A 22,308-nucleotide genomic window follows, 5' to 3' on the forward strand; every position below is an offset into this window, starting at 1 on the left:
TTGTGCAACTCCTCTGCATCCTCTGGACAATGGAGAGCCAGTGGATGTAGTGTACCTGGACTTTCAGAAAGCCTTTGATAAAGTCCCACATAGGAGATTAGTGGGCAAAATTAGGGCACATGGTATTGGGGGCAGAGTACTGACATGGATTGAAAATTGGCTGGCTGACAGAAAACAAAGTGTAGCGATTAACGGGTCCCTTTCGGAATGGCAGGCTGTGACCAGTGGGGTACCGTAAGGTTCGGTGCTGGGACCTCAGCTGTTTACAATATACATTAATGATTTAGATGAAGGGATTAAAAGTAACATTAGCAAATCTGCCGATGACACAAAGCTGGATGGCAGTGTGAAATGTCAGGAGGATGTTATGAGAATGCAGGGTGACTTGGACAGGCTAAGTGAGTGGGTGAATGTATGGCAGATGCAGTTTAATGTGGATAAATGTGAGGTTATCCACTTCGGTGGCAAAAACAGGAAGGCAGATTACTATCTAAATGGAGTCAAGTTAGGAAAAGGGGAAGTACAACGAGATCTAGGTGTTCTTGTACATCAGTCAATGAAAGCAAGCATGCAGGTACAGCAGGCAGTGAAGAAAGCTAATGGCATGCTGGCCTTTATAACAAGAGGAATTGAGTATAGGAGTAAAGAGGTCCTTCTGTAGCTGTACAGGGCTGTGGTGAGACCCCACCTGGAGTATTGTGTGCAGTTTTGGTCTCCAAATTTGAGGAAGGACATTCTTGCTATTGAGGGAGTGCAGCGTAGGTTCACAAGGTTAATTCTCGGAATGGCGGGACTGTCATATGTTGAAAGATTGGAGCGACTGGGCTTGTATACACTGGAATTTAGAAGGATGAGAGGGGATCTGATTGAATCATATAAGATTATTAAGGGATTGGACACACTGGAGGCAGGAAGCATGTTCCCACTGATGGGTGAGTCCAGAACTAGAGGCCACAGTTTAAGAATAAGGGGTAGGCCATTTAGAACAGAGATGCAGAAAAACTTTTTCACCCAGAGAGTGGTGGATATGTGGAATGCTCTGCCCCAGAAGGCAGTGGAGGCCAAGTGTCTGGATGCTTTCAAGAGAGAGTTAGATAGAGCTCTTATAGATAGTGGGGTCAAGGGATATGGGGAGAGGGCAGGAACGGGGTACTGATTGTGTATGGTCAGCCATGATCACAGTGAATAGCGATGCTGGCTAGAAGGGCCGAATGGCCTACTCCTGCACCTACTGTCTATTGTCTATTGTCTTCTCCAAGGCCAGCATGCTTTTTCTTAGATAAGGTGCCAAAAACTATTCACAATACTCTATGCGGTCTGAGCAATGCCTATAAAGCTTCAGCATTACATCCTTGCTCTTATAGTGTAGTTCTCTCAAAATGAACGCTAATATTGTATTTGCCTTTCTTACCACAGACTCAATCAACAAGTTAACCTTTAGGGAATCCTGCACAAGGACTCTCAAGACCATTTACACCTCTAATTCTTGAATTTTATTCCCATTTAGAAAATAATCTATGCCTTTATTTCTTCTACCAATGTGTATTTTCTGACAATATGTTCCATCTGTCACATCTTTGCTCATTCCCCTAGCCTGTCTAAGTCCTTCTGCAGACCCCCAGCTTCCTCATCACTACCTGCCCCTCTACCTTTCTTTGTATCATACACAAACTTGGTCACAAAGCCAGCAATTCCATCATCCAAATCATGGACGTATAATGTGAAAAGAACACAGATCCCTGTGGAACACCACTAGTCACCATGTAGATGTCTCTGTGCAGAAGAATCAGTGGATGTAGTGTACTGGGATTTTCAGAAGGCATTTGACAAGGTGCTGCACGTGTGGCTGCTTAACAAGTTAAGAGCCCATGGTATTACAGGAAAGATACAAGCATGGACAGAGCATTGGCTGATTGGCAGGAGGCAGATAGTGGGAATAAAGGGTGATTTTTCTAGTTGACTGCTGTTGACGAGTGGTGTTCCACTGTGGAGTGTGTTGGGACAGCTTCTTTTTATATTATATGCCAATGACTTGGATGATGTAATTGATGGCTTTATGGTCAAATTTGCTGATTGTACGAAGATAGGTGGAGGGTCAGATAGTTTTGAGGAAGTGGAGAGGCTACAGAAGGACTTAGACAGATTAGGAGAATAGTCAAAGAAGTGGTAGATGCAATAGAGTGTCGGCAAGTATATGGTCTTGCACTTTGTAGGAAGCATTTAGATCTGAGATGCAAGGGGACTTGGCAGTCTTCGTGCAGGATTCTTTAAAGGTTATGTTGCAGGTTGAGTTGGTGGTGAGGAAGGCAAATGCAATGTTAGCATTCATTTTGAGAGGACTAGAACATAAAAGCAAATGAAACACCCTAGTTTCCTTGCAAGTCCAGGAAAGACAACCTCTGGCCCCACCAAACTCATGAAATTGATGCACTCTCGATCTCACCCCAAGCCCCAGTTTATGTGGATGCTGTGTCCCTTGCTACCCTGTTACAAATTAATGCCATGAGGTAACAGACAGTCCACTGCATACGATTAAATGAATTATGTTTAAGAATTTTAACTAAAGGGTTAGTAAAGAAAAACAAAAAGAAAAGGGCCCAATCTAATTAAACAGTTAAATGTGCACAAGTTTGAGCTTGTCTTAAACTTCTCTGTCACTCACGCGCTGGGCCCTCAGTCAACGTGAAAGCACACACCACCTTCCGAACGTCACTCACAATCCATCTCGAACAGACGGGTCTCCCACCGGATTGTACGCTATGACTGGTTCTCCCCAGCGGCTTCTCTCTTCATCTTCTCTCGAACAAAAGCCCCAAGCCCAACCTTTGAGTCCCTCTGCAGAGAAACCTCCCCTTAATCCAACCATCCTAACTGGATGGCACACACCTCTCCTCTCTCTTATCTTCAACAGTAACCCAAACATAAGCTGAAAACAAGTAGCTGGCACAGACCAGCACAAACTGAAATACATACAGCATGACAGTAAAAAATATGAACCAGGGCATTACACAAAGATGTAATGTTGAGTTTTTTTAAAGAAGTGGTGAAGCCTCTCTGGAGTATTGTGAGCAGTGTTGGGGCCCCTTATCTAAGAAAGGATTCGCTGACATTGGGAAGGGTTCATGAATATGATTCTGGGATTGAAAGACTTGTCATATGAAGAGCATTTGATGGCTCTGGGTCTTTACTAACTGGAATTCAGAAGAATGAGGGGGTGACCTCATTGAAACTTATGAAATGTTGAAAGGATATAGAGAGGATGTTTCCCATGGCGGGAGAGCCTAAACCAGAGCACACAGCCTCAGAATAGAAGGGCATCCTTTTAGGAGGAGTTTCTTTAGCCAGATGGTGGGAATTCATTGACACAGGTGGCTGTGGCATCTAAGTCATTGGCTATATTGAAGACAGAGGGTGATAGATTCCTGGTTAGTCAGGGCATGAAAAGATATGGGGAGAAGGCAGGATTGGGCCGGGAGGGAAAATGAATCAACTATGATGAAATGGTGGAGCAGAGTGAATGGACCAAATGGCCTAATTCTGTTCCTATGGCTTATGGTCTTATATAGGTACCAATGACATAGGAAGGAAGAGGGGAAGGTTCTACACTATGAGTTCAGGGAGTTAGGTGCTAAATTAAAGTACAGAACTTCCAAGTTTGTGATCTCCAAATTGCCACCTGTGCCACATATAGTGAGGCCAACAATGGGAAGATCATACAGTTTAACATGTGGCTAAGAAGTTGGTATAGGAGGGAAGGCATCATAACTTTCAATCATTGGGCTCTCTTCCAGGGAAGGTGTGTAGCACCTAAACTGAAGGGGGTTTAAACTAGAGTTTCAGACAAATGGGAACCAGAGTGCCAGAACAGATAGTGGAGTGGTTGTAGAGACAGATGTTATTAAGACCTCAGATGTTGAGCACAGTGGGACTAATGTTCTGAGTTACATATATTCCAATGCAAGAAGTATTGTCAGAAAAGCAGATGGGCTCAGAGCATGGGATTATGATATTGTAGCCATTAGTGAGACTTGGTTACAGGAGGGGCAGGACTTGCCAAATATTATGGGGTTCTGTTGATTTAGACGTGGTAGAGCGGGAGGGATTAAAGTGGGGCGGGCATTACTAGTCAGGAATAATGTCAGAGCAGTGCTGAACCAGGGCATAGTGGAGAATTCAGTCAGTGAGACTTTATGGGTGGGAATGTAGGATACTAAAGTTATGACCACATTAATTGGGGCTATATTATAGTCTGCAGGAACATATTTGTGAAGAGGTTGCAGACTGTTACAAGGAACATAAGGCTGTGACAGTAAGCGATTTTAACATTCCACATATTGACTGGGACTCCCATACTGTAAAAGGACTAGATGGGATAGATTTTGTCAAATGTGTTCAGGAAGGTTTCCATAATCATTATATAGAAGTGTCAATTGGAGGGAGAGTGTGATACTTGATCTCCTCCTAGGGAATGAGACAGGGCAGGTGACAGAAGTTTGTGCAGGGGAACACTTTGCATCCAGTGATCATAATGCCATTAGATTCAAGGTAATTATGGAAAGGGATAGGTCTGTTCCTCGGGTTGAGATTCTAAATTGGAGAAAGGCCAACTTTGATAGTATCAGAAAGGATCTGGCAAGTGTGGATTGGGACAGGTTGCTTTCTGGCAAATGTGTACTTGGTAAGTGGGAGACCTTCTAAAGTGAAATTTTTTGAGTACAAAGCTTGTATGTATCTGTCGGAATAAAAGGTAAGGAACCTTTTCAAAACCCTTGCTTTTCAATAGATACTGAAGGCCTCGTTAAGAAGGAAAAGGAGGTGCAAAACTAGGAGAGGCAGGTAGGAACAAATGAGGTATCTGACAAGTATAAGAAATGCAAAGGAATACTTAAGAAATAAATCAGGAGAGCTAAAAGAAGACACGAGGTTACCCTGCAGACAATGTGAATGAGAATCTTAAGGGGCTCTACCAATATATTAAGAGCAAAAGGATTGCAAGGGACAACGCTGATCCTCTGTAAGGTCGGAAAGGTAATCTTTGTGTGGCACCAAAAGAGATGGGGAAATCTTAACCAATTTTTTGCATCTATGTTTAAAGTGCTATAAAAAGTATTCACCCCACTTGGAAGTTTGCATGTTTTATTGTTTTACAACATTGAATCACAGTGGATTTAATTTGGTTTTTTTGACACTGGTGAACAGAAAAAAAGACTCTTTCATGGCAAGGTGAAAACAAATCTCAACAAAGTGATCTAAATTAAGTACAGATATAAAACACAAAGTAATTAATTCACCCTGTTCAAGTCAATACATAGTATTTAGTAGATGCACCTTTGGCAGCAAAGACAGCCTTGAGACTGTGTGGATAGACCTCTGTAGCTTTGCACATCTGGACACTGCAATTTTTCTCCCATTCTTCTTTCCAAATTGCTCAAGCTCTGTCAGATTGCAGAGGGATCGTGAGTCAACAGCCCTTTTCAAGTCCAACCACATATTCTCAATTGGACTGAAGTCTGGACTCTGACTTGGCCACTCCAGGACATTAACTTCGTTGTTTTCAAGCTATTTTTGAGTAGCTTTGGCTTTATACTTGGTGTCTTTGTCTTGCTGGAAAACAAATCTTCTCCCAAGTCGCAGATCTCATGCAGACTGCATTAGGTTTTCCTCCAGGATTTCCCTGTATTTTGCTGCATTCATTTTACCCTCTCCCTTCACAAGCCTTCCAGGGCCGACTGCAGTGAAGCACCCCCACAGCATGATGCAGCCACCACCATGCTTCACGGTAGGGATGGTGTGTTTTTGATGATGTGCTGTGTTTAGCTTACTCCAAACATAGTGTTTAGTCTGATGGCCAGAAAAGCTCAATTTTGGTTTCATCAGACCATAAAACCTTCTTCCAGCTGACTTCAGAGCCTCCCACATGCCTTCTAGAAAACTCAAGCTGAGATTTCATGAGTTTTTTCAACAGTGGCTTTCTCTTTGCCACTCTCCCATAAAGCTGTGACTGGTGAAGCACCCGGGCAACAGTTGCATGCAGTCTCTTCCATCTCAGTCATTGAAGCTTGTAACTCCTCCAGAGTTGTCATAGGTCTCATGGTGGCCTCCATCACTAGTCCCCTTCTTGCACGATCACTCAGTTTTTGAGGATGTCCTGCTCTAGGCAGATTTTCAGCTGTGCCATATTCTTTACATTTCTTGTTGATTGACTTAATTGTACTCCAAGGGATATTCAGTGACTTGGAAATTTTCTTGTATCCATCTTCTGATTTTTGCTTTTCAATAACCTTTTCATGGAGTTGCTTGGAGTGTTCTTTTGTCTCCATGGTGTAGTTCCTCCCAGGATACTGACTCACCAACATTTGGACCTTCCAGATACAGGCATATTTTTACTACAATCAATTGAAACACTTTGACTGCACACAGGTGATCTCCAATTGAATAATTATGTGACTTTTAAAACCAATTGACTACTCAAGTCTTGACGAAGGGTCTGGGCCCAAAACATCAACAGTGCTGCTACTTGGCCTGCTGTGTTCCACCAGCATTTTGTGTGTGTGACTACTCCAGTGATGATTTGGTGTGTCATAGTAAAGGGCGGGGGAGAGAGAGTGTTGAATACTTATTCAATCAATTATTTTGAGTTTTATATTTGTAATTAATTTGGATCACTTTGTAGAGATCTGTTTTCACTTTGACATGAAAGATTTTTTTTCAGTTGATCAGTGTCAAAAAAGCCAAATTAAATCCATTATGATTCACTATTGTAAAACAACATGAAAACTTGCAGGAGGGGAGGATGTGAATACTTTTTAAGGGCACTGTACTCAGGAGACAGACACAGAGGTTATAGAAGTGAGGCAAAGCAGACAAAAGGTTATGGACTACATGCAGATCACAGAGGAGGAGGTGTTTGCTGTCTTGAGGCAAATTAGGGTGGATAAATCCCCAGGGCCTGAAAAGGTATTCCCTCGGACCCTGTGGGAGGCAAGTACAGAAATTGCAAGGGCCCTGTCTGAGATATTTAAATCATCCTTAGAGATAGGTGAGGTACTGGAAGATTGGAGGATTGCCAATGTTGTCCTGCTGTTTAGGAAAGGCTCTAAGAATAAATCAAGAGATCATAGGTCAGTGAGTCTGAAATTAGTAGTGGGAAAGTTATTGGAAGGTATTCTAAGGGACCGGATATGTAAGTATTTGGATAGCCAAGTATTGATTAGGGATCATCAGCATGACTGTGTGTGTGGTAGGTCGTGTCTAACCAGTCTTATAGAGTTTTTAAAGGATGTTACTAGGAAAGTTGATGATAGCAAGCAGTGGATGCTGTCTATAAGGCCTTTGACAAGGTCTCCATGGTAGGTTAGTCAAGAAAGTTTAGTCAATTGGCATTGAAAATGAGCTAGTAAATTGGATTATAAATTGGCTTTGTGGGAGAAGCCAAAGATGGTAATAGAGGGTTGCCTCTCTGACTGGAGGCTTGTGACTAGTGGAGTGGCGAATAGATCAGTGCTGGGTCTGTTGTTTGTCATCTATATCAACAATCATGGTGATAATGTGGTTAACTGGATCAGCAAATTTGCGGATGGCCCCAAGACTGGAGGTGTAGTTTACAGTAAGGAAGACTATAAAACCTTGCAATGGGATCCAGACCAGCTGGAAAAATAGGTTCAAAAATGGCAGATGGCATTTAGTGCAGACAAGTGTGAGGTGTTGCTTTTTGGGAGGACCAACCAGGGTAAATCTTACACAGTGAGGAGCGCAGTAAAGCAAGTGGATCTGGGAATACAGGCCCATAATTCACTGAAATTGGCGCCGCAGATAGAAATAAAGCTTTTGGCACATTGATTTTCATACATCAAAGTTACTGAGTTCATGAAGTAGGATGTTCTGTTGGAGTTGTATAAGTTGTATTGGGGAGGCCTAATATGGGGTATTGTGCAGTTTTAGTCACCTGCCTAACAGGAAAGATGTAAATTAGATTGAAAGAGTAAACAAAAACTTTATAAGGATGTTGCAGGGATTAGAGGACCTGAGTTATAAGGAAATATTCTATAGGTTAGAACTTTATTTTCTAGAATGTAGAAGATTGAGGGGAGGTTTGATAGTGGTATAAAAAATTAGCAGGGGTATGGATAGGATAAATGCAGGCATGCTTTTTCCACTGATTATTTGGTGAGGTCATGGGTTGAGGGTGAAAAGTGAAATGTTTAAGGGGAACATGAGGGGCAATGTCTTCAATCAGAGGGTGGTGAGAGTGGAATGAGCTGCTTGTACAAATGGTAGTTGTGATTTAAATATCAATGTTTAAGAGAATTTTGGATAGGTACTAGATGAGAGGGCTAGGGAAGGCTATGGTCTGAGTGCATGTCAATGGGACTAGGCAGTTTAAATGATATAGCATTGACTAATGGCTGAAGGACTTGTCTCTGAGCTGTAGTTTTCTATGACTCTAAGATGAGTATGGAGCTAAGTTAGCCGATAATATAAAAGTGGATACCAAAAGCTTTTTCAAGTATTTAAATAGCAAAAGAGACTAATGTGGATCTCGGACCACTGGAAGTGACTCTGGAGATGTAGTAATGGGGGACAAATAAATTGCATTCACTAAGTATTTTGTATCAGGCTTTGCTGTGGAAGGCACCAGCAGTATGACAGAAATTCAAGCATGCAGGAGGCAGAAATGTAGTCGCTATTATTAAGCAGGTGCTTGGGAAACTGAAAAGTTTGAAGATAGATAAGTCACATAACTCAAAATGGACCACTATCATAGGGTTTTGAAAGAGCTAGCTTAAGAGATTGTGGAGGCATTAGTAGTGATCTTTCAAGAATCAGTAGCTTCTGGAATAGTTCTGGAGGACTGGAAAATTGCAAATGTCAATCCATTCTTTAAGAAAAGAGGGAAGCATAAGACAGGATATTATAGGCCAGTTAACGTGATTTCAGTTATTATGTATCAATATTATGTATCAGTCAAATGTATCAGTATTAGGGTGGAGTAAAGGGAATACCAGAGGCATGAGAGAGGAGTTGGCCAGAACTTACTGGAGAAGAACACTGGCAAGGATGACAGCAGAGCAGCAATGGCTGGAATTTCTGTAAACAATTCAGAAGGTGCAGGATATATATATCCCAAAAAGGATGAAGTATTCTAAAGGCAAGATGACACAACCGTAGCTAACGAGAGATGACAAAGCCAACATAAAGGCCAAAGGGTGACCATATAATCGTGTAAAAATTAGTGGGAAGTTAGAGGATTGAGAAGCTTTTAAAAAACCAACAGAAGGCAGCTAAAAAAGTCATTAAGAATGTAAAGATGGAATTCAAAAGTAAGGTAGTCAATAATATTAAAGAAGATACCAAAAGTTTCTTCATATATATATCTAAAGTGCAAAAGAGAGGCGAGAGTTGATATTGGGCCGCTGGAAAATGCTACTGGAGAGGTAGTAAAAGAAGACAATGAAATAGCGGATGAACTAAATAAGTATTTTGCATCGGTCTTCACTGTGGAGGACACAAGCAGTATGGTGGAAGTTCCAGGTGTCAGGGGGCATGAAGTGTGTGAAGTTACTAGAGAGAAGATCCTTGGGAAATTGAAAGGTCTGAAGGTAGATAAGTCACCTGGACCAGATGGTGTACACCCAGAGTTCTGAAAGAGGTGGCTGAAGAGATCATGGCAGCATTAGTAATGATCTTTCAAGAATCATTAGATTCTGGAATAGTTCCAGAAGACTGGAAAATTGCAAATGTCACTCTGCTCTTCAAGAAGGGAGAGGGGGCAGAAGAAAGGAAACTATAGGTTAGTTAGTCTGAACTCAGTGGTTGGGAAGATGTTGGGCTCGATTATTAAGGATGAGATCTCAGGGTACTTGGAGGCATATTATAAAATAGACTGTAATCAACATGATTTCCTCAAGGGAAAATATTGCCTGACAAATCTGTTGAAATTCTTTGATGAGGTAACAAGCAGGATAGACAAAGGAGAATCAGCCTTAATCAAAGTGTTTTGTTACATCCTCAAATAACTCAATCAAGCTCGTAAGGCATGACCTGCCCTTGGCAAGGCCAAGCTGACTCTCCCTAATCAGATTATGTCTTTCCAACTCTTCATGAATCCTGCCTCTCAGGATTTTCTCCAACAACTTGCCCACCACTGAAGTCAGACTCACTGGTCTATAATTTCCTGGGTTATCCCTACTCCCTTTCTTGAACAAGAGAACAACATTTGCAACTCTCCAATCTTCTGATACTTCCCCCGTCCCTATTGATGATGCAAAGATCATTGCCAGAGGCTCTGCCATCTCCTGTCTCACTTCGCACAGTAGCCTGGAATATATCTCATCAAGTCCCAGTGACTTATCTAACCTAATGCTTTCCAAAAGCTCCAGCAGATGCTTTCTTCATGTCATCATGTTCAGGTGTTTCAGTCCACTGTAAGTCATTCCCACAATTGCCAAGGTCCTTTTCTCTGGTGAATACTGAAGCAAAGTATTCATTAAGTACCTCTGCTAACCCTTCTGACTCCACACATACATTTCCACTTTTGCACTTGTTTGGTCCTATTCTTCACGTGGCTCATCCTCTTACTCGTCACATACTTGCAGAATGCCTTGAGTTTTTCCTTAATCCTGCTCGCCAAGGCCTTCTCATGGCCCCTTCTAGCTCTTCTAATTTCATTCTTAAGCTCCTTCCTGGTAACCCAGTAACTTTCTAGAGCTCTTTCAGTACCTAGTTTCTTGAATTTTTCGTAAGCTTTCCTTTTCTTTTTAACTAGGCTTTCTACATCCTTTATTCACCATGGTTTCCATACCATCCTTTCCCTACCTCTTCCTACCCTATCTCCTGTAAAAATGGTATTCGCTTTTCTCAGTTCTTTCACCTCTGACACATCTGTTCCCAGGATGTAGCTTTCCTTTCCAGTACATCAGTGATGTCCTCCTTCAAAGAACAGGGTTTCCATCCCTCCACTACAGAAGCTGCTCTCATGGGCATTTCCTCCATTTCCCATACATCCTCACCCCATCTTAACAGTGAAAGAGTTCCTCTTGTCCTTACCTACCACCCCATGAGCCTCTACATCCAACGCATCATCCCCTGCAACTCCTGCCATGGCCAAAGGGGTCTTACCACTGAACACATCTTTACCTCTCCCTTCCACTTTCAGCAGGGATTGCTCCTTCCTTGATTCCCTAGTCCATTCATTCCTCCCCACTAATCCCAGAAAGCGGCCCATTCATCTCCTCCCTAACCTCCATTCAGGGCCCTAAGCCATCCTTCCACCCTTGACTCTGCTGGGGTTGTCTATTGTGTCTGGTGCTCCTGTTGGTGGGACCATCATTAATTGGGGGACGGCTTCATTGAGCACCTTTGCTCCAACTACCAAAAATGGAATTCCTGGTGGCCGAAGATTTTAATTTGCATTCCCATTTCAACAAGTCGGTCCCTGGCCTCCTCTTGTGCCAAGATGAGCCCAGCCTCAGGGTGGAGGAGCAACACCTTATATTCCATCTGGGTGGCCTTCATACTGATGGCATGAATATTGATTTCTCCTTCACATAAACAAATTTTTCCTCTCCCTCCTCTCTTCTATTCCTCTCTGGCCTTTACTATTCTCACCTGCCTATCACCTCCTCCCAGCTCCCCCCCACCCCCTTCCCTTTCTCCTGTGGTCCACTCTCCTATCAGATTCCTTAGTCCCAACCCTTTACCTTTCCTACACACCTGGCTTCACTTAGCTTCTAGCTATCCTCCTGAACCTCCTTCCACCTTTATTCTGGTGTCTTCATCCTTGGTTCTTAATCCTGAAGAAGGGTCTTGGCCTAAAACATCGACTGTTTATTCATTTCCATAGATGCTACCTGACTTGTTGAGTTCCTCTAGCATTTTGTGTGTGTGTGTGTTTTTACGCTTGTAGTTTCTTACCTCTATCTACAATTTTACATCTTCTTATCCTATGTCACCTCTTTCTAATGATTTGATTTCATATTTTACTAACAGAGCCACCCCAAACCCTCTGTCTGCCTAGCTGCCTGTCCTTTCAGTACAAAGTGTATCCTTGGATCTTAAACTCCCATCTATAATCTTCTTTCAGTCATGATTCAGTGATGCATCATACATGCCAATCTGTAACTGTGCTACAAGTTCACCTACTTGATTCCGTATACTGCATGGATTCAAATATAACACCTTCAGCCCTGTATTTATCACCCTTTTAAATTTTTCCCCCCTTTACATTGCCCTCTCACCAGCCTCTCCTTGCTAGCAGTCTCACTATGCACTGCCCCTGTTTGTAAACCCCATTCTCAGTCTTTTTACTCTGGTTCCCACCCTCTGCCAAATCAGTTTAAATATTCCCCAACAGCTCTAGCAAATATGCCCACAAGGATATTGGTTCCCCCTTGGTTTCAGGTGTAACCCACCACTTTTGTACAGGTTGTACCTTGCCCAGAAGAGATCCCAGTGATCCATAAATCTGAACCCCTGCTCCTACACCAGTTCCAAGCTATGCATTCATTTGCCAAATCATCCTATCCTTACCCTCACTGGTGTGTCACAGGCAACTGTCTAAAGATTAGTACTCTGGAGGTCCTGCTTTTCAGCTTTCTACCTAGTTCCCTAAGATCTCTCTTCAGGACCTCCTCACATTTCCTACCTATGTCATCGGTGCAAATATGTACCAAGACTTCTGGCTGCTCACCCTTTAGCATGCTGTGGACCCAATCTGAGACATCCCTGACCCTTGCACCTGGGAGTGTCTCTATCACATCCACAGAATCTCATCTTTATTCCGCTAACTATGGAATACTACAGTCCTCTTCACCTCTCTTCTCTCCAGAGCTACAGCACCAGAGTCAGTGCCAGGCTCCCGGTCACTGTGGTTCCTCTGGTCAGTCATTCCCCTCAACATTATCCCAAGAGGTATACTTATTATTGGGGGGGGGGGGGGGATTCTGCACTGGGTGTGCTTTTCCTTTCCTTCTCCTGAGAGTCACCCTGCTCCTGCAACCTAGGGGTGACTACCTCCCTGTAGATCCTATCTTTCACTTCCTTAGTCTCCCATATAAGCCGAAGGTCGTCAGGCTGTAGTTCCAGCTCCTTAGCATGTTCTCCAAGGAACTGTAGCTCAGTGCAGCTGGTGGTTATCCAGGAGGCTCGAGGTCTCTGAGAATTCCCACATCTCACACAAAGAATTAAACATGGTCACTTGAGTCATTCTCACTGCACAGCTATGCCCTAACAGATGAGAAATAAAGAAGAGGAAACTTGCCAAAGCCTGATTAGCTAAAGCCATCCAACAGTGGCCCATTCCCAAAATGGCCGCTCCGCTTGCCCCACCATATTTTTATTCGCTCTTTCTAATGAATCCTGTTCACTGACTGGGCGCAGGCCAACTCTGAAAACTGCCAGGAATCGCTGACCTAAGTGAAATTGCTGCTTCTTCTCTTGCTCCCATTCAGTTTGTCCAATTTGTAAGGGCATCAAAGGTGATGGGAGGAAGGCAGGAGAATGGGGTTGAAGGGGATAATAAATCAGTTCACATTCAAGTTTAATTGACATTCATGCACCCAAATGAAGCAGCGTTACTCTGGGGCCAAGGTTCAAATCAGAGTACTAGCAGTCACACACGGCATAAGATGCACATAACACATATCAGATAGCAAGCACACGTATGATATCAGTAAAATAGAGTCACACAAAAGTAATGTAGTCCCAGACCCAGAGTCCATGAATATTGCAGCAGTCTGCAGTCAAACGCAATACAGCTTGTCTTCTGCCAGGCAGCGTTGACTCCAGCTGGGATGCAGCGCCACTGTGCCTCTAGTGGAGACGTCTCGCTCTTGGGTGGCTGTAAACAGGCTGATATGACGGAGGCCACACAGCTAATAAATCAGTGAATCGCATTTACAGCATTCCACGTTAACAATGTCCAACAGGGTCTTGCGATCACAAGAAAAGTGACCAAGATGACCACTCACTCAACGAGATCTGCACCAATCCAGCTCCTTCAGTCTCTCCACCAATCAGCAACTCGCTGATGGGAAAAACACAAGTTCTTAATATGCAGCTGGGTCTTGTGATTGTAAAAATAGATTTAAAAAAAAGACAATAACATCTTTGTTGAACTCATTGAAGCCAAACATTGTGATCAAACATGCTGCCATCTTACAGGAAACTATGATTGAATGACGGAGCAGACTCGATTGGCCAAATTCTTTAAATCTGTTCCTGCATTTTATGGTCAATGATTTGTATGAGATAACATAGACTCTCCTCTTTTTGTTCTCATCTGACAGGTACTGGCACGTATGTGATTTGTCTTCAGTGCCAGAGACTGACCTGTTATTGCTCAGTGGCAGATGAGATTGATTCTGAATAGTATGTGGTAGTAAAAGCTGACAAATGATTAGTTTCTGATAGTAGAAGCTTCCCTGTGGTTTGTCTGTGATAGGAGAGACAGATCTGAGATTGGACCCTTCTGCAGAGGCTGTCCTGAGCTTGGTCCACAGTGCTAGAGACTGATTTGTTGTTGTGGATACTGACCTGTGATTGATCTCTGATGGCAGAGTGTGTCCTGTGATTGGTTTGCCTCTGTCTCAAGGGGCAGTCTGACCTGTGACTTGTCCTCATGTTCTGTGATTGGTCCGTTGTGGTAGAGAGTTACCTGTGGTGGTTGATTGTTCTGTGGTTGCAAAGGTTTTTGTGATCTGTTGTGGTAGAGAATAACCTTTTGAATTATCTGTGGTGGTAGAGACTGATCAGCGATTGGTCAGTGGTGTTAGAAACTGACCTGTGATTGGTCTGTGGTGGTAGAGACGGATCAGCGATTGGTCAGTGGTGTTAGAAACTGACCTGTGATTGGTCTGTGGTGGTAGAGACTGATCAGCGATTGGTCAATGGTGTTAGAAACTGACCTGTGATTGGTCTGTGGTGGTAGAGACTGATCAGCAATTGGTCAGTGGTGTTAGAAACTGACCTGTGATTGGTCTGTGGTGGTAGAGACTGATCAGCGATTGGTCAATGGTGTTAGAAACTGACCTGTGATTGGTCTGTGGTAGTAGAGACTGATCAGCGATTGGTCAGTGGTGTTAGAAACTGACCTGTGATTGGTCTGTGGTGGTAGAGACTGATCAGCGATTGGTCAATGGTGTTAGAAACTGACCTGTGATTGGTCTGTGGTGGTAGAGACTGGTAGAAGATGGACAGTTAGTTTGTCCATGCTGCTGTTACAGAGCTTTATTGGTTCGATTGCTACTGTGGATGCATGGGGTCCTGAATAACGGTCAGTTTCTGTCCATATGGGTGAGGTCTCAGCCCGTAGATTGAGGCTCCTGACCGTGGATGTCAGTTCCTTCCCAAATATGGAGCTCTGGAGTGTTGTCCCTGCTGTGGATATGATCACATCATGTCGATGGGTCCAGTAGTGAAGACAGCAGGATACACTGGTACAGGCCACTTATTCTTTACTGACTCCAACATGACATTATGCAGGAACGTTGGCCAGAATTAACTGGTATATAGATCTCTGATGCATCTTATTTGAGAATAACACATTGAAGCCAATTATAGGCTTCAAAACTATATAAAAAAAATAGGTTGGAGTCAGATGAAAAACATCTGTAAAAGGGTAAGGATAGCCTGTATAAATGCAAGAAGTATTAAGATTAAAGTAATTGAGCTGGGATTATATGCAAGTGTGTATAAGTATGATATAACAGCAATAACTGAAACCTGACTGACCTCAAAGGATGGTGATGAATATAGTATTAAATTATATACTTAGGAAAGATAGGCAAGATTGTAAAAGTGAAGGAGTAGCTGTATACGTAAGAGAGAATGTAAACATGAGTCTCTTTATGATAGGAGATGAATCTGGAATTAGTGAAGTATCTAGGTGAGAACTGAAAGCTATAAGGATAAAGGAATATCTTTGGGTGGATGTTATAGAACCCCTAATGCTGATAGTGATTTTAATAAACAACTCTATCAGAATATTAAAAAAGCAAGTTCTGAGGCTGATGTTACAGTTATAGGTGACTTTAATTTCTCAAATACTGAGTGGGAGAACCTAGTGACTAATGGATTACTGGGAAGTTATTGCATGACTATTTTTTGACCCAATATATTAATACACCAACAAGAGGAGAGGCCTGTCTAGATTTGATATTCTGTAACAATCTGGATAGAATTTTGAGTACAGAAGATGTTGAGCCTTAGGAAAAGTGACCATAACATTGTCAGTGTCAAAGTTTTTTTGGGAGAGTATATCAGTAAAAACCAAAGCCATTAAACTGAATTTCAGAGAGACAAAATTTGTGCAGATGTAGTACAGACTTCAGAAGGTAAACTGGAAGGAACTACTTGACATTCAGTCAGTTGAGGAACAATGTGGTCAGTTTAAAGAGGTAATACACACAGTGCAGAAAAAGTTCAAAGCCAAGGTTGGGAGAGGCAATAAAAACAATAGATCAACTACATGGATGAATGAAGATATACATAAAAATTATTGAAGAAAAGGCAGCTATATAAGGAATACAGAAAAATAGTAATAGTGTTAACCGTAGGGCATATGAAAATATGAGGGCTATGGTCAAGATGAAAATTCAGATTGCCAAAAGGCAGGTTGAGAAGGATATTGCTGATAATACTAAGATTGACCCAAAGAGATTTTTTTTCACTTTAGTAGGAAAAGAAAAGTCAAGGAGGAAGTTAAAGGCACACGAGTGAGTCTGCAGATGCTGGAAATAAATAAAAACACAAAATGCTGGCAGAACTCAGCAGGCCAGACAGCATCTATGGGAGGAGGTAGTGACAACGTTTCGGGCCGAAACCCTTCATCAGAAACCCTCCTGATGAAGGGTTTCGGCCCGAAACGTCGTCACTACCTCCTCCCATAGATGCTGTCTGACCCGCTGAGTTCTGCCAGCATTTTGTGTTTTTATCAAGGAGGAAGTTAAGTGTATTAGGAATAATAGTGGGGTGATAACTTATGCAAAGAAGGGCATAGCAGATAATCGTAGCTCATATTTTGCTGAAGTATTCATCTGTGAAGATGTTTGCAATATGCCAGTAAGTTTAGAGAAAAATAAGGTTGTTTTAAGTGACTTAGAGATCTTAGAGAGTGAGGTGCTGCTTCAGCTAAAAGTTAATAAGTCTCCAGGGCCAGACAACATGTATCCGAGGATACATAAAGAGCTCTGTGATTATATATACAAACCTCTAACATATATTTTTCAAAAGTCATTGAAGACTGGTGAAATCCCTAAGGACTGGAAATGGGCTAACATTGTCCCAGTGTATAAGAAGGGTAACTGCACTGACCCTGCTAACCTGTAAGCTTAATATGTACCACAGGCAAGATAATGGAAACAATAATAAAGAATGAGCTGGAAAAACAGCTGATAAGAACAGGCATGTTAGCTGAAAGCCAGCATAGGTTCAGAAAAGTGAAATCATGTTTTACTAATATGCTGAAGTTCTATGAATAGGCAACTAAAATTTATGATAACAGTGGTTGATATCATTTACTTGGACTTTCAGTAGGATTTTGACAAGATACCCCATGAGAGGTTAATAATCAAATTACAGGAGGTAGGAATTCAGGGTAAGACCATAAGGTATAGGAGTAGCAGTAGGCCATCCAGCCCATCGAGTCTGCTCCGCCATTCAAGCATGGGCTGATCCAACTCATCCAGTCATCCCCACTCCCCGGCCTTCTCCCCTCTCCCCATACCCCTCGATACCCTGGCTAATCAAAAACCTATCTATCTCTGCCTTAAATACATCCAATGACTTGGCCTCCAGCAGCAAATTCCACAGATTTACCACCCTCTGACTAAAGTAATTACTCCGTATCTCTGTTCTAAATGGACATCCTTCAATCCTGAAGTCGTGCCCTCTTGTCCCAGACTACCCTACCATGGGAAATAACTTTGCCATATCTAATCTTTTAACGTTCAGAATGGGTAAGGTGAGCAAATGGGTGAAGAGTTGGCCCAGAAACAGAACACAATTCATCCATGTGGGAGGATCATTTTCACACATGGAAGAAGTAAGAAGTGGGATTCTGCAGAGATTGGTTCTGGGGCTGCTGCTGGTTTTAATTTACACCAATGATTTTGGATAAGCACATAACAAATAAACTAGTAAAATTTGCTGATGACACAAAATTAGGGGGACAGGCAGCAGAATCCATACAGTTATATCTAAACAAAATCCAGATGTGGACAGATAAATGGCAGATGAAATTTAATGTAAGTAAATGTAAAGTATTACCTATAGGGAATAGAAATATTAGATATAAATATACAATGGGGGGTCTTGAGTTAGACAGTGCACTGTATGAGAAGGATTTGGGTGTCTTGGTAGACATCATTATCAACAGCTAGACAATGCATAGAAACAATTAGGAAGGCCAGTAGAATGTTGGGCTATATAATGCGCTCAATAAAGTTCAACAGATGTTCTCCTTCAGCTGTATAATGTGCTTGTGAGGCCACACCTTGAATACTGTATACAATCTTGGTCTCCATATTCTGTGAGGGATGCAAAGGCACTGGAGAGACTTCAGACTCAGTCCGGGTCTACAGGGTATGAGCTATGAAGAAAGATTGAAAGAATTAAATCTCTTTAGCCTAAGTAGTTGTAGAATGAGAGGAAACATGATGAAAGTGTTCAAAAGCGTGAAGGGTGTAAATGAAGAGGATGTCAGCTGCTACATCAACATTAATTCATCATCAAGAACAAGTGGTCATAGATGGAGACTGGTTAAGGGGAGATTTCAGACCAACATCAGGAAGCATTTCTTTAAACAGTGGACACATGGAGCAAACTACCTAGTTCTGTAGTTGAGAATAGTACCTTAGAGACTTTCTACCCTATAGATAGTTATTTCAACACACAATGTGAATAGGAATTTAGCAAGCTTTGTTGGGCGGTATGGCCTGTTCTTGTCAAAAACTTTCTAATGTTCTAAATTTACAGAGCACTGGTGAGCGCACACCTGAGCACGGTGTACAGCTCTGCTCTCCAGACTCAGGGTGTATTCAGGAGTTAGTTCAGGTTAACTGGGTCAATTCCTGGATGATGGTGTGACAAGAACAAGCTTGAGCAGGTTGGGCTGATACTCATTAGAATGCAGAGGAATGAGAGGGGATTTCATTGAAATGTTGAAGATTTTGAGGGGATTGGCACAGGTACACTTAGGGGATGTTCCCCTTCTGGAGGTATTAGGACCATTGACTGGTTTACAAACCACTGATTCATGTCTGTTTCTTCTCCTAGATGCCAGTATGTATGCCCACTACCTGTTCAATGCATTCGACAGAGCACACAATGGATCCATCAAATTCGAGGTATCACCCAATGAACGAATACCATCTATGGCTGTCTCTAGAACACGCACCCCTCAAACTTTTTCAATCAGTATCACTGAAAAGATAATTTAATGTTTTTCATGAACCATGATCTAGACAGAGACAGAGTATGCCAGACAGGGAGGTAAAGGAGCTTTAGACCACAGGTGCAGATGAGATATACAAGCAAGGGAAAATCTGCAGATGCTGGAAACACAAACAAATTGTCGGAGTAACTCAGCAGGTCAGGCATCATCTATTGAAAAGTGTGAACGGTCAACGTTTCGAGCAAGATTGAGATGTACAACAAGATAGCCAAGGGCATAGTTCCAGTGTTACTTTCGCCTTTCTGTCAGCTTCAACAAGATTAGCTGATTAGGTATTTTATTAACGAGCAGTTGTATAGGTGTCACAGCGTGACCTTGCTTCACAGTGTGAGCACTTTCACTCTGAACACCTTCACAGTCTGAGCATTCTCACTCTGAACACCTTCACAGTCTGAGCATTCTCACTCTGAACACCTTCACAGTCTGAGCACTCTCACTCTGAACACCTTCACAGTCTGAGCATTCTCACTCTGAACACCTTCACAGTCTGAGCATTCTCACTCTGAACACCTTCACAGTCTGAGCATTCTCACTCTGAACACCTTCACAGTCTGAGCACTCTCACTCTGAACACCTTCACAGTCTGAGCACTCTCACTCTGAACACCTTCACAGTGTGAGCACTCTCACTCTGAACACCTTCACAGTCTGAGCACTCTCACTCTGAACACCTTCACAGTGTGAGCACTCTCACTCTGAACACCTTCACAGTCTGAGCATTCTCACTCTGAACACCTTCACAGTCTGAGCACTCTCACTCTGAACACCTTCACAGTCTGAGCATTCTCACTCTGAACACCTTCACAGTCTGAGCATTCTCACTCTGAACACCTTCACAGTCTGAGCATTCTCACTCTGAACACCTTCACAGTCTGAGCACTCTCACTCTGAACACCTTCACAGTCTGAGCACTCTCACTCTGAACACCTTCACAGTGTGAGCACTCTCACTCTGAACACCTTCACAGTCTGAGCACTCTCACTCTGAACACCTTCACAGTGTGAGCACTCTCACTCTGAACACCTTCACAGTCTGAGCACTCTCACTCTGAACACCTTCACAGTCTGAGCACTCTCACTCTGAACACCTTCACAGTCTGAGCATTCTCACTCTGAACACCTTCACAGTCTGAGCATTCTCACTCTGAACACCTTCACAGTCTGAGCACTCTCACTCTGAACACCTTCACAGTCTGAGCACTCTCACTCTGAACACCTTCACAGTCTGAGCACTCTCACTCTGAACACCTTCACAGTCTGAGCACTCTCACTCTGAACACCTTCACAGTCTGAGCACTCTCACTCTGAACACCTTCACAGTGTGAGCACTCTCACTCTGAACACCTTCACAGTCTGAGCACTCTCACTCTGAACACCTTCACAGTCTGAGCACTCTCACTCTGAACACCTTCACAGTGTGAGCATTCTCACTCTGAACACCTTCAAAGTGTGAGCATTCTCACTCTGAACACCTTCACAGTGTGAGCACTCTCACTCTGAACACCTTCACAGTGTGAGCATTCTCACTCTGAACACCTTCACAGTGTGAGCACTCTCACTCTGAACACCTTCACAGTGTGAGCACTCTCACTCTGAACACCTTCACAGTCTGAGCACTCTCACTCTGAACACCTTCACAGTGTGAGCATTCTCACTCTGAACACCTTCACAGTGTGAGCACTCTCACTCTGAACACCTTCACAGTCTGAGCACTCTCACTCTGAACACACTCTGAACACCTTCACAGTCTGAGCACTCTCACTCTGAACACCTTCACAGTGTGAGCACTCTCACTCTGAACACCTTCACAGTGTGAGCACTCTCACTCTGAACACCTTCACAGTCTGAGCATTCTCATTCTGAACACCTTCACAGTGTGAGCATTCTCACTCTGAACACCTTCAAAGTGTGAGCATTCTCACTCTGAACACCTTCACAGTCTGAGCACTCTCACTCTGAACACCTTCACAGTGTGAGCACTCTCACTCTGAACACCTTCACAGTCTGAGCACTCTCACTCTGAACACCTTCACAGTCTGAGCACTCTCACTCTGAACACCTTCACAGTCTGAGCACTCTCACTCTGAACACCTTCACAGTTTGAGCATTCTCACTCTGAACACATTCACAGTGTGAGCATTCTCACTCTGAACACCTTCACAGTGTGAGCACTCTCACTCTGAACACCTTCACAGTGTGAGCACTCTCACTCTGAACACCTTCACAGTCTGAGCATTCTCACTCTGAACACCTTCACAGTCTGAGCATTCTCACTCTGAACACCTTCACAGTCTGAGCACTCTCACTCTGAACACCTTCACGGTCTGAGCACTCTCACTCTGAACACCTTCACAGTCTGAGCACTCTCACTCTGAACACCTTCACAGTCTGAGCATTCTCACTCTGAACACCTTCACAGTCTGAGCACTCTCACTCTGAACACCTTCACAGTCTGAGCATTCTCACTCTGAACACCTTCACAGTCTGAGCACTCTCACTCTGAACACCTTCACAGTCTGAGCATTCTCACTCTGAACACCTTCACAGTCTGAGCATTCTCACTCTGAACACCTTCACAGTCTGAGCACTCTCACTCTGAACACCTTCACAGTCTGAGCACTCTCACTCTGAACACCTTCACAGTGTGAGCACTCTCACTCTGAACACCTTCACAGTCTGAGCACTCTCACTCTGAACACCTTCACAGTGTGAGCACTCTCACTCTGAACACCTTCACAGTCTGAGCACTCTCACTCTGAACACCTTCACAGTCTGAGCACTCTCACTCTGAACACCTTCACAGTCTGAGCACTCTCACTCTGAACACCTTCACAGTCTGAGCATTCTCACTCTGAACACC

At 43.1% G+C, this 22,308-nt stretch overlaps 1 protein-coding gene across 1 annotated transcript in view; it reads left to right on the forward strand.

The window, feature by feature from the left end:
- Positions 1-22,308, forward strand: part of LOC140739092 (A-type potassium channel modulatory protein KCNIP1-like) — a 249,115-nt gene that overhangs the window by 88,006 nt on the left and 138,801 nt on the right. The window contains exon 4 of the mRNA XM_073067037.1: positions 19,273-19,343. Within this exon, the coding sequence (XP_072923138.1) occupies positions 19,273-19,343 (71 nt within the window). The remainder of the gene's footprint in view (positions 1-19,272; positions 19,344-22,308) is intronic.

The sequence above is a fragment of the Hemitrygon akajei genome, chromosome 15 (genome assembly GCF_048418815.1).
Source record: "Hemitrygon akajei chromosome 15, sHemAka1.3, whole genome shotgun sequence".
Taxonomy (NCBI): Eukaryota; Metazoa; Chordata; class Chondrichthyes; order Myliobatiformes; family Dasyatidae; genus Hemitrygon; species Hemitrygon akajei.